The 13303-nt window shown below is 36.9% G+C and overlaps 2 protein-coding genes across 7 annotated transcripts in view; both read right to left on the reverse strand.

The window, feature by feature from the left end:
- Positions 1-730: 730 nt before the first annotated feature.
- Positions 731-7142, reverse strand: LOC306851639 (integrin-linked kinase-associated serine/threonine phosphatase 2C-like). 3 transcript variants are annotated; one of them, XM_079388027.1, is made up of 11 exons: positions 6857-7142; positions 6503-6544; positions 6244-6372; positions 5980-6100; positions 5791-5897; positions 5617-5710; positions 5447-5534; positions 4531-4664; positions 4315-4434; positions 1431-1512; positions 731-1144 (listed from the first exon to the last, which is right to left on the reverse strand). In XM_079388027.1, exons 1-11 carry the CDS (start codon positions 6897-6899, stop codon positions 1004-1006), a joined length of 1101 nt encoding a protein of 366 aa, XP_079244153.1. In that variant the 5' UTR covers positions 6900-7142; the 3' UTR covers positions 731-1003. The 3 variants fall into 3 exon arrangements, with proteins under 3 accessions (XP_079244153.1, XP_079244155.1, XP_079244154.1); XM_079388029.1 differs by lacking the exon at positions 6503-6544 and having other exon boundaries at positions 5980-6097; positions 6857-7137; XM_079388028.1 differs by lacking the exon at positions 6503-6544 and having other exon boundaries at positions 6857-7130.
- Positions 7143-11293: 4151 nt separating this feature from the next.
- Positions 11294-13303, reverse strand: part of LOC306851440 (diacylglycerol kinase delta-like) — a 36818-nt gene continuing 34808 nt past the window's right edge. For all 4 annotated transcript variants that reach the window (XM_079387667.1, XM_079387668.1, XM_079387669.1 and 1 more), the window contains one exon: positions 11294-12197. In XM_079387667.1, coding sequence (XP_079243793.1) covers positions 12108-12197 — 90 coding nt within the window. In that variant the 3' untranslated portion in view covers positions 11294-12107. The remainder of the gene's footprint in view (positions 12198-13303) is intronic.

Genomic DNA, 13303 nt, shown 5'->3' on the forward strand with positions numbered 1-13303 from the left:
ATGGATGGATGGATGGATGGACCGGACCGGACGCACGGACAGACAGACAGACAGACAGACAGACAGACAGACAGACAGACAGACAGACAGACAGACAGACAGATAGATAGATAGATAGATAGATAGATAGATAGATAGATAGATAGATAGATAGATAGATAGATAGATAGATAGATAGATAGATAGATAAAAATCTAAAATACAATTAAACAGAATAACAAATAAAAAAACTAAATTGAAATTAAACAAAATATCTAAAATAAAATGTAAAATAAAATATAAAACAGAACAGAATAAAATAAAAAATAAAAAAACAGTGTTTGAACACTATTTATTAAAATAAAATAACATCTAAAATAAATCATTTGAATCTAATAAAATAACATTTCAGATGCGATAAAAATCTGAAAACAAAATAAAAACTAAAATAGAAAAGGATAAAAGAAAATGAAATAAAAATAAATCAAATCTAAAGTAAAAGAAAATTAAATCTAATAGAAAAGAAAATCCCAAATGTGCAATAAAAACACATTAAACAAACCCTTTTACTAATACTAACTAATATTTACACAAATATTTACACAAAACTGCTGACTAAATAAAAACAAAGATCTTAAATATTAAATCACGCCATTTCAAAAGTGAATCAGTAGTTTAATACTGCTAATATTTTAAACAATCAGTACACACTGACTCACATACACAGGAATTCAGACAGGACACAGATATTGTGAGATTGTATAAAAGTTTATTGTTTAGTATTTGATGCCAAACACCACAAATACTAAAATTTGACACAGTGTTTTCAAAAGCCCTGCTTTGAAAAAAAAAAAAAAAAAATCAAGTTGAGATTCAAACATCTCTATAATAAACCTCATTTTCATTTCAGCACAATGTACTACCTCTGAATTCATGCATTCATGGGTATCATGTTTGTGTAACAGAAAAGATTCTGAGTGGAAGTGTGTGTGTGTGTGTGTGTGTGTGTGTGTCTGTAATGATTTCAGAACTCAATAGAGATGAGAATAACAGTGACGTTGTCCGCACAGCCCCGCCTCACAGCCTCACTGGCCAATCGCTGACAAGCTGCTTCAAATAGCCCCGCCTCCTCACTCTGCCCCTCCTTCTGCTCCACAGTCTCATTCTAAAAAATAAAACCATTGTATCATACAATACACGCAGCAGTTATTTTAGAAATAAGATACCATTATAGTTTTTATTAATATTTACATTTTTTTATTTTTTGGTATATATTTGTTTTTGTTTTTTTTATTATTTTAGTATACATATTTTATTATATAATAAATTTAATCCATAAGTATTTTATATTTTATTTCAGTTAGCGTTTATTTTTCAAGTAACAATTTTTAAACAAAGTTTTCTATAATAATGCTGGCAGATAGAACGAGGAAGTGCATTAAAATACACACCTCTAGAATGTTGAGGACGAACTGAATGGCCTCATCTGCAGAAAACACTTTAAAAAGCCCATCGCACGCCAAGAGAACAAACCTAAAATCAGAATCAGAATCAGAATGAGCTTTATTGGCCAGGTATGTTTACACATACAAGGAATTTGTTGTAGTGACAGAAGCTCCACAGTGCAACAGAGAGACAGTAACAGGACAGGACACAGATAATAAAAGAATAATATACAAATAGGCAATGTATGAAGCAGCAAAAACACAATATATAATATAGACAACTATGTATGTACAGGTCTGATATGTGCAAATTAGAAATGAGAAAATAAAAATAAAATAAGTGAGTGTGGTGAATGGATAATGTATTATAGTTGTGTGTTCCACGTTTATTGTTGAGTGTTCATGAGATGTATTGACTGAGGGAAGAAACTGTTCCTGTGTCTGGTCGTTCTGGTGCTCAGAGCTCTGTAGCGTCGACCAGACGGTAACAGTTCAAAGAGGGAGTGTGCTGGATGTGAGGGGTCCAGAGTGATTTTACCAGCCCTTTTGCTCACTCTGGATGAGTACAGTTCTTGGAGAGTGGGGAGGGTTGTACCAATGATTCGCTCAGCAGTCCGGACTACCCTCCGTAGTCTTCTGAGGTCAGATTTGGTAGCTGAGCTGAACCAGACAGTTATTGAGGTGCAGAGGATGGATTCAATGATGGTGGAGTAGAACTGTTTCAGCAGCTCCTGTGGCAGATTGAACTTCCTCAGCTGGTGAAGAAAGTACAACCTCTGCTGGGCCTTCCTGACAATGAAGTCTATGTGAATATCCCACTTCAGGTCCTGAGAGATGGTGGTGCCCAGGAATCTGAATGACTCCACTGCAGTCACAGTGCTGTTCATGATGGTGAGTGGGGGGAGAGCAGGGGGGGGGGGGGGTCTCCTGAAGTCCATGATCATCTCCACAGTTTTGAGCGTGTTAAGCTCCAGGTTGTTGAGACTGCACCAGACAGCCAGCTCCTTAACCTCCTGTCTGTAAGCAGACTCGTCACCGTCCAGGATGAAGCCGATCAGTGTGGTGTCGTCTGCAAACTTCAGGAGCTTGACAGAGGGGTCTTTAGATGTGCAGTCATTGGTGTAGAGGGAGAAGAGCAGTGGGGAGAGAACGCAACCCTGAGGAGCTCCAGTGCTGATGGTGCGAGTGCTGTATGTGAATTCACCAAGCTTTACTAACTGCTGTCTGTCTGTCAGGAAGCTGTTGATCCACTGGCAGACGGAGGTGAGGACGGAGAGCTGGGTTAGTTTATTCTGAAGGGTTTCCGGGATAATGGTGTTAAATGCAGAGCTGAAGTCCACAAACAGGATCCTCACATAAGTCCCTGGTCTGTCCAGATGCTGCAGGATGAAGTGCAGTCCCATGTTGACGGCATCATCCACAGACCTGTTTGCTCTGTAGGGAAACTGCAGGGGGTCCAGTAAGGGTCCAGTGATGTCCTTCAGATAAGCCAAAACCAGTCTTTCAAATGACTTCATGGCCACAGATGTTAGAGCCACAGGTCTGTAGTCATTAAGTCCAGTAATTTTGGGTTTCTTTGGGACGGGGATGATGGTGGAGCGTTTGAAGCATGAGGGGACTTCACACAGCTCCAGTGATCTGTTGAAGATCTGTTTGAAGATGGGGGCCAGCTGGTCAGCACAGATTTTTAGGCAGGCTGGTGACACACCGTCTGGGCCTGGTGCTTTCCTTCTTTTGTTCTTTCTGAAGACCTGGCACACATCTTCTTCGCTGATTTGAATTGTATGTGTGGGGGAGAGGGGGGTTGCTGGAGGTGTTAATGGTTGTGTGGAGAGGTGTTCAGGGCGGGTGTGGGGTGTTTTTCAAACCTGCAATAAAACTCGTTCAAGTCGTCTGCCAGGTGTTGATTCTCCAGAGTGCTGAGGGATGGTGTCTTGTAACTGGTGTTATCCTTCATTCCTTTCGACACTGAAGCAGGATCACTGGAAGAGAATTTGTTCCTGAGCTTGTCAGAATAATTCCTCTTTGCCGCTCTGATCTCCTTTTCCAGTGTGTATTTGGCCTGTTTGTAAAAGACTTTATCCCCCTTTCTGTAAGCAACTTCTTTGGCCTGACGGAGCTGTCTGAGTTTTGCAGTGAACCATGGTTTGTCATTGTTGTAGATTAGATGAGTCCTGTTAGGAATGCACATATCCTCACAGAAACTGATATAAGATGTTACAGTCTCTGTGAGCTCGTCCAGGTCATCAGCAGCTTCAAAAACAGTCCAATCAGTGAGCGAGAAACAGGCTTGTAAATCCCGCTCTGTTTCATTAGTCCATCTTTTAACAGATCTTAATACAGGCTTTGCAGATTTAAGTTTCTGCCTGTAGGTCCGAATAAGACGAATCAAACAGTGATCAGAGAGTCCTAAAGCTGCTCGTGGAACCGAGTGATATACGTCCTTTATTGTTGTGTAACAGTGATCCAATATATTACGGTCTCTGGTGGGACATGTGATGTGCTGTCTGTATTTTGGCAGTTCGCAGGATAGATTTGCTTTATTAAAGTCCCCGAGAATGATTAAAACAGAGTCTGGGTGTTGTTGTTCTGTGTCTGTGATCAGATCAGCGAGTTTCTGTAAAGCTGTGCTCACGTGCGCTTGTAGACACTCACGAGAATGAACGAGCAGAACTCCCGCGGCGAATAGAACGGCTTGCAGTTAATGAAGAGCGTTTCTAGATCTGAACAGCACATATTCTTTAACACAGTTACATCTGTACACCACCTCTCATTGATGTAAAAACACACACAACAACACTAAATCCTTCAAACAAAGTCCTACAGGTTTGAAACCAGATAATAGTGAGAACACTTTCTAGTAAACAAAGTGTTTATGTATTAAACCCACCTGTCATGTCGACTGAGTAGACAGCGCCGCACATCGGGAGTGGAAATCACTCCGCAGCGTTTATACTGACCGTCACCGATGGAACGAGACACTTCCAGCACTCCCAGCACACGGCCGTCCCTGCAAACACACACCCGGTTACAACAACCACGACACGTATCCCAGAACCCCTCCTGATGACTGCGTACACACGTACACACACACACAGGCACACACCTGACCGAGCCGCCCGCTCTCTGAATCCTCATGCGCTCCTCATATATTGTGGGGTTGTGCTCCTTACTGAGAGCCAGAGTCACACACTTCCTTTTTCCAAAATCCTCAGCCTGCTCCAAACGACACAACACTGCCTAATGCACACACAAAACATTAAGATGTTTCGCATTGTGGTTTCAGTGAAATCAGAAGAATTATAATCAAATTTTATGTTTAAAGGAATAGTTCAGCCAAAAATTAGCTGAACATTTCATCTAAGTAGATTCAATCCAAGATGTAGATGAGTTTGTTTCTTCATCAGATTTGGAGAAATGTAGCATTGCATCAGTGTCTCAGCAATGGATGCTCTGCAGTGAATGGGTGCCGTCAAAATGAGAGTCCAAACAGCTGATAAAAACATCACAATAATCCACACCACTCCAGTCCATCAGCTAATATCTGGAGAAGACACAAGCTGAAACAAATCCAGCATTAAGACGTTTTTAACTAAAATACCACAATCCATAATAACGCTTCCTCCAGTGAAAAAGTGTTCTGGTCTGAATCAGGAGAGAAATCTGCACAGATCAAGCAGCGTTTACAAGCCAAAACAGCTCTAAACAAATAGGTGGCAGGATTTTGATGAGAGACAACAGGAGATGGACTTTTTCATTGGAGGAAGCGTTATTATGAGTTATGGACTCTATTTCAGCCAGAATCAACAGTTTTGAAGATAAAACGTCTTAATGATTGCTTTGTCACAAGCCTCTCGGTTTTCATCCAAAATATCTTAAATTGTGTTCCGAAGACGAACGAAGGTTTTACGGGATTGGAACGACATGGGGGTAAGTGATTACTGACAAAATTAGCATTTTGGGGTGGAGTATCCCTTTAACATTTGAATAGAAATGAGTTCATTTTTATTCTTCAGACTTACTCTACTGTCTCCCAGGTTTGCCACATACAGAACATCATCAACCACCAGCATACACGTGGCCGTCGAGCCGTCCTTCCAAGCGGGTTTCCTGCAAACACACACACACACCGTGTTTTCACTTGGCTTCACTTCATTTCAAATCCAGCAGAACCAATTAAAGCAGAACTCACTGGCTGGAGGCTTTCTTCAGGAAATCCTCATCAGTCTGACGGTAGGAGTCCAGCAGACACTTCCTCACCAGCTTCTCCAAGTTCTCCACGTCACCTGCAAATCATGATGCATTATGGGAACAGCTTGTTATTGTAGCTGTGAGTGTGACGAGGATCAGGGCAGATGGGCTTTACCTTTAGGAAATTTGCTGAGCAGCGTCTGATGGAGATTCTCAGCAGCAAACTGTGATGCTCGAGCTCCACCATGACCATCAAACACAGCGAAGTACGCAAGACGAGAACTGCACAACACACACAGATAGATAGATAGATAGACAGACAGATAGACAGATAGATGGATAGATGGATAGATGGATCACTCACACTTGCGAGGGGAGGTTGGTGACGCTGGATGTCAGATCTGGAAGCAGAATGTGAGCATCTTGCATCTCCTCTCGTTCACCGCGTCTCGCTGAGACAAATCCTGCCAGCTTCGCAAGATCTGCTGGAACACAACAAACAGACAGAGACCGAGATCATCACAGATCTTCTCTCTCTCACTACACACACACACACACACACACACACACACACACACTCCGAACACACCCTCTGTCAGCAACACAATGTGCCTGGAAAGCTGAAAACCTTTACAAACTTTCTTTTCCTCTTGTTTCTTGTCTTCCACCTCTGTCTCCTCCGAGCGGACGTCTCTCTTCCTCTTCTCTCCTCTTCTCTCCTCTGTGCCCTCATCCAGCTGCTTGGCTTTAACAGGACCTGCTCAATAAAACTTCAGAATTAACACCAATCCTTACACTCAAGAGACAGAGATAAATTAACCACTTCCAAACCATGCATCTGCATCAATAAATACAGACTATTTTTCAAAAATGAGTAAGCTGCCTACCAAGACAGCATTTTTGAGGCACACACTTGTGAGATAGGATCGCTAGGATTTGAAACACAGACAGATTTTCATGCATTCACATATAAACAGATTCTGCAGTATACATATTCCCAAAACGAGAGACTATGTATGCATGCATATATAAGATAATCACATTAATTTAACACGTTAGTTATTAAATTAGGCACATTATTGTTTATTTTTGTAGACATTTTTTGTGTTGGTAATACCGAAGCCATGGCTCGTGCAGCATGCACTGTATTTAACTGCACAACTTAGCGTAAATCACTCATTCTAACACCTATTACACATGCAATATGATTATTATTATATTATTGGTGAGAATTAACCCACCTGGATCATTTGTAGGTTCCGGAAGATCACCAAATAAATCCATTTCTGAACCAAAAGTGAATAGTCTTGAGAAACGCCTGATAAACCACAAAATACACCTTATACTCTGATCAAATCACACACGTATACTAGCAGATAAACGCTAAAATAAATAAATATAATCACGCAGGTATTCACAAAGATCTAATGTTTGATTTTTTTTAGAGTAAAACAGATTAAATCAGCAGATCGAGGAGTGGCGCTGTTTGTAAGTGTGTGTGTGTTTGAATGCAACAGCTATCAGGCTAATGCTAACTGAAGGAATTTGACGAGGAAATTCGCGAAATTATGTTTAATACCATTAAATAGATCATGATATATGTGGCTAGCTGTTATTATACTCACAAAGCAACACAAAAACAATTTATAGTGAACAAATACGTGTTTCAGATTTACTTTAAACTTATTGATGTTTTGCTATTGCTATTGCTATCAGGCGTTGGTGGTATAGTGGTGAGCATAGCTGCCTTCCAAGCAGTTGACCCGGGTTCGATTCCCGGCCAACGCAGAAATATTTTTAATTTTCTTTTTAATAAAGTGCAGTAACGCACAGATATGGCTACAAAGCACTATTTAAAAAAAAAAAACAGGAAAATACATAGCCTACATTTGCTGATAAGAATAGGTTAAGTCAATTGGGGCCCATAGTAGCCTATATGATAGCCTATGCATATTTGCAATATTTATTTGCGTCTTTCGTCTCGTTGTGACAGGTTGTTGGTCTTAGCTGTCCATCCAAATCTTGGCCCTCTTTTGTTTTCCCTTTACATGCTCCCCTTGTAGGCTCAGTAGGCCCTACTCCAGAAACATAACATTAATTATCAGCTGATAACCTCCAACTATATGTTCCTATCAAACCAGGAAATTACTTTTCATTAGATCATCTTTTTATGCCTTAATGAAGTCAAGACCTGTATGACAAAAAAACTCTTTCCAATTGAATGAAAATAAAACCGAAGTTCTTCCACTGGACCCTGCTGCTACTAACAACCCCATTAAAGCACAGTTAGGCTTTCTAAGTAATAACCTACACATTCATGCAAAAATCTCCTCTTCTCCAATTTGATAAGCATGTAAATGCAGCTTTTTTCATCACAGATCAGTGGCTAAGGTGAAAAACTTTCTTTCTAGTAAAGACTTTGAAATAGTAATTCACAAACTAATTTCTTCTCGTTTGGATTACTGTAACTCTTATACATTGGCCTACCTCAATCTACACGGTCTGGATTACAGATGGTTCAAAATGCAGCAGCCAGATTCTTAACAGGAAGTAAGAAAAGGGATCATATCTCCCCTGTCCTTGCCTCATTGCACTGGCTCCCTATAAATCCTTCTTTTTGCATACAAGGCATTGCATAATTCTGCCTCAGATTATATTTGCGATCTCATTAGGCCATATACAGCCACTAGGTCATTAAGATCTAGTGATCAGTTACTTTTATCTGTCCCCGTTCATGTTGTAAAACAAAAGGTGATCGAGCTTTCTCAGTAGTGGCTGGACCAGTCTACCTTTGAACATCAGAGCTTCTCCATCATCGGATGCTTTTAAATCTATCTTAAAGACTTATCTTTACTCTTTAGCATTTGAGTGATGTTGTGTATGTACTGTGAATAGTTTAATTGGTGTTTTTTGAAATGACATTTTAATTGTTTTTGGTACTTGTTTTATTTTCTGTCGTCTCCCCCTCTTTTCTCTTTTAAATTCAGTTATTATTATTGTAAAGCACTTTGGATCAACTACAGTTGTGTTAAACTTAAAATTTGCCTTGACTTGTATAAAAATTGACTATTATAAAAAAATAAATTTTTTAATTACTATCCCACATCTAATTTATTTTTCTTAAAAAATTCAAATGAAAATATATGTATGGTTTGATAGTATACAATGTAATGCATTACTTGCATGCTATTAAATTACTATTACACAAAAAAATTTAAATCACTATTATAAAACAAATACATTTTTAATAAAAAATAAATAAATTAACATGGTATGACACTATACAATGTAATTTATAATGTATAATAAATTGCTATTAAATTACTATTACAAATGACTATTCTAAAACTAATTTATTGTCTTAAAAATTGCTTTTACATTACTATTATAAGTAATTTAAAATAGAATAAAATACATACATACACCAAAATGGCACTGTACAATGTGAAATTACTGCAAATTACTGGTAAAATACTATTTTCTTATAATAAAAAAAATATATGTGCAGCACAGTGACACTATTTAATGTTAATACTCTGTTTAGTAAAAAAAAATGACAAAAGACAAGAGTTTAGAGTTACACAGACCTTGTTTTAATACAGACAGTTTCACTGTACAGTAACAAGTTATTTACATTCTTAGTAATGGCCTATATACAAAATAATAAAACAACAAAAACAAGAGATGGACAGCGTCACATGGATGTAAGTTATAACTTAACAATAAAATAAATACTTAACAGTCAGAGAGATTGGACGCCCCTGGAGTCCAAAATGACATGATATGAGTCTGATTCGACTGTAAGACTGGATGTGAAGGAGAGAGACACACACACACACACACACGACATCTACATCTAACAAGACACCATGTAGACTCAAACATACACTGAAGTGCGCAAAGCAGTTAAAGGGTAAAGACAGTGTTTGTCTCAGAAAAGTTTGTAAAAAAAGCTTTTAGAAACACTATAGAAAACATTTCTATCTGTTGTCAAGGCGACTGTGACATTGTAAGTTTGTGTGGCATTATGTATAGTATTTCATGTTGTCTGTCCACGCAGCTAATATACTTCAATACTTCACGACTAACTGACCTCGAAGAAGAACGAGTGCAGCAGGTAACACCGAAGACAGAAACACGGTAAACTAGTAGCTGCTTGCATTCAGATCAACTCGAGTGGAAGCTTTTCTAAAGTTAAGTTTGTTCAACTTGCAATGCCTTAAACTCACAATTACAAGTCCAACAAAACCGGTTGAAAAGGGAGTCATACTTCAGATATATAGCAGTGGTTCTCAACCTGTTTGACTCCATTGTGCATAACTTACAGATTTTCACGAGTTACTGCATAACGATTAAGAGGAAGGATTTTTTAATAAAAATATTTTTGAGCTTGGTATTGTATGATTTATTATTATTTATTTTATTTTGTACCTTGAATGCAATGCAAGTCACTTTGGATAAAAGCATTGGCCAAATGCATAAAAATGTCAAAACTTGGTCAAGTTTTAGTTTTAGAGCTTGGTATAACTACACAAGTGTATATTCATTCTATAAATGCCTATAGAGTTAAACACTTTCGTTATTTTCCATCACTTTTCAAGGATTCTTCATATGTCCAGGTAATTAAAGATTGTGGGAGCTTTTGTTCTTCAAATAATTGCTTAAGAGGTTAAATAAAATATTAAATGTATTGGCTTTTAAAAAATTTTTTGGCCCTTTTTAATGCTTTTGTTTTATTTTCAATCATTTTGAGGCCCTTTGGTTGAAAACCACTGATATGTAATGATGTGGACTGAAGTTTTTGACCATTGAGATTTCACAGTGATTTCTTTGATTTACATAAAAGAGAGTGCTTTTATCAGGTCACCTGGTTAAGACTGAATCTGTCAAATACCATCCATGCTCTTTTAAAGCCAACATATGAGATATATCTATAAAATACCTGTTTTAAAAGGAATGTTAAATGTTTTTCTCTGGCAACAGCATCACATGTCTACGGTCAAACACAGTGTGCTGACTTCCACTTTAAGATGCAGAAGACAGCTTTTGTATTTCATTAAGTGTTAGCATCAACATTTACGTCTCGTTTGGTCTGAAAGCAGTGCACACTAGAGCGGAGCAGCTGGATAATACAGGAATGGACGTTTGTTTCAGGCTGATATGCGATTCCTCAGAATGCTGGTGGAACGTTAAGGCATCCAGGAAGAGGAAGAGGAGGGGCGGGGCAAACGCGGAGCGTCTGATTGGTCGAGTTTGATAAGTCAATACAGTTGATTGTCACAGCAACATGTTAAAGGTCTCATGACGCTTTCCAGCATTTGAAGGCATCACACACTTTAAGGTAGCATCACATGTATGATAAAGTGGACAAAGAAGAGAAAGTATGACTATTGTTCGTTCAGTGCTGGAATAAATCAATTAAAATAATTCAATACAATTAAAATGAAAAGACTGCTTTGTATAAAAGTCTCAATTTTATAGTTGTATTTATTAATTTTCAATCAAATATATTTTTTAGTTTATATTTATTTTATGAATGCACGGTTAGTGGATCAATGCAAATATTTGGGTGGGTGACTATTTTTTGCATATTACAACTCATCTTTAATCAATTTAATAATTGTATTAATATTATTTATTTTAATAATTTATTATAAATTGTATTTTTTATTTTATTTGAATTTAATTATGTAATTGAGTGTAATTTAATATAATTTAATTTATATATCTTCAATGCAATGCAAGTCACTTTGGATAAAAGCATCAGCCAAATGCATAAATGGAAAATTATTTGACCCAATATTACATTGTATTTTATGCTCATCTGAGGATCAATGAGAGTCTCTGGTGGCTAAGAAGGCAGTAGACAGCAAGGCAGCTCACTAGGTTTTGAACAGAGCCAAAGAGCTTCAAGACAACATGAATCTGCATTCACCACACACTTAGCTTATGAAAAATGACATCTTAGGATGAAAATAATGGAGGACGGGACTAATGTTATCCATCTGGATTTGATTGGATCGTGAAACATGGGGTTTAGGATTATTGGTTAATAATAGCATCAATTTGGGCCTTGGTGACAGACATCATAGGAAATGAAAATGGTTATTAAATTTTGATGACAGATTTAGAAGACAAACATTTGTTACTTTAACGATGTGAAAGTATTTAAAGGGTGAACTTGGATTTCATGTTGTCTTCAGTGAATTTTCATTTGACTGAATGCTCATTTGCTCAAGTCTGTGGCATTGGTTCGACCCTCGGATGGCTCTTGATAAATCTCCCCCTTCTAGGTAGTCAAATAGTTTCCCCCAAAGCGACGATGTCACAGAGGTGGAGAACAGAAGGCACTGTGATTGGTCGAGTCGAGTGGCCGTTGGTCACTATGAGGTGGTGGGCGGAGTATGGCTGCTTACAGTCGTGACTGAGCGTTTGATTGGCCGGTGAAGCTGCGTCACGTCCGAACGAGGCATCTGATTGGCTGCGGAGCGTCTAGGCTTCGCTGGCTGTGCCGTTTCGACTCAAATCCTTGATTCCCTGCAGGATCCGCTTCATGTGGCCGACTTTAGTCACTCCCAGATCCTGATACACACACACACACACGCAAGATGCTTGAAATCTGTAGTTCTTGACTCAAAGAGTACACATATTGCTCTGTACACAACATAGCATTTGATAGTCACAGGGATTTTCACGGACCCCAAATATGATCATCCTCATGCGAGGGACCCCATACTAAAATTTAAAAGGCAGTTATATCTTTTCAGGTGTAAAGACCTCATTAATATTGTGAAAAATGTGTACAATACCAATACAGAAATATGTAGTGTCTATAATAAAAATTGTGTTTAATCATTTTTTTTACTGTTAAATGCAGTGTTATTCATATACCACTATAGTTTTTGTTCATATTTTAAATGAGACTTTATTTTATATTTTCTGTTTTCACTTTAATTCTAGTTAAAAATTTAGGAATTTTATTGTGTGTTTCTCATTTTTATTAATTTTTCTCTATTGAGTTTAAGTTTTAGTTTTCAATTTTCAATACTTCAATTGAAATCAAACAAAAAATGCAATGGCAACTAGCTGAAATAAAATTAGTTGTTGTTTTTTTTTTCAGTAACAAAAAAGTTTTGGTTCAGTTTTAGTTAACTATAATAACCCTGTTTAGTTTTTTTGTAAATTTCTTTATTTAATTCAAATTTTATTTATTTATTTGTTTGAATCAATTTCTTTATTTAAATCAAATTAATATTTACTTTAACTCAAATGTATTTATTATTTAACAAATGTTATTTAACGTTAACGTTATTATTTTAATAAATTATTTATTTTTTATTTTATTCAAATGTATTTATTTATTAGTTTTTTTTTATTAAATTGTATTTATTTGTTTGAATTAAGTAAATTTTATTATTTAAATTAAATTACTACTCTTTACTTCAAATGTAATTCTTGTCTATTTAAAAAAAAAAAAAAAAAATCAATAATTTATTAAAAACTCATAAATCCAAGGCACTCGAGTGGACTTTTTTTGCATAACTTTGAATTCATTTATTTATTATTTTAAACTAAATTTATTTTTTTCATTTTAAACCAAATGTATTTATAATAAAAAATAAATGATTAAAATAATAAATCAAATTGATTTATTTATATCAAATTTTATGAATCCAATTTTAAAAGTT

Source organism: Barbus barbus, assembly GCF_936440315.1.
Source record: "Barbus barbus genome assembly, chromosome: 31".
NCBI lineage: Eukaryota > Metazoa > Chordata > Actinopteri > Cypriniformes > Cyprinidae > Barbus > Barbus barbus.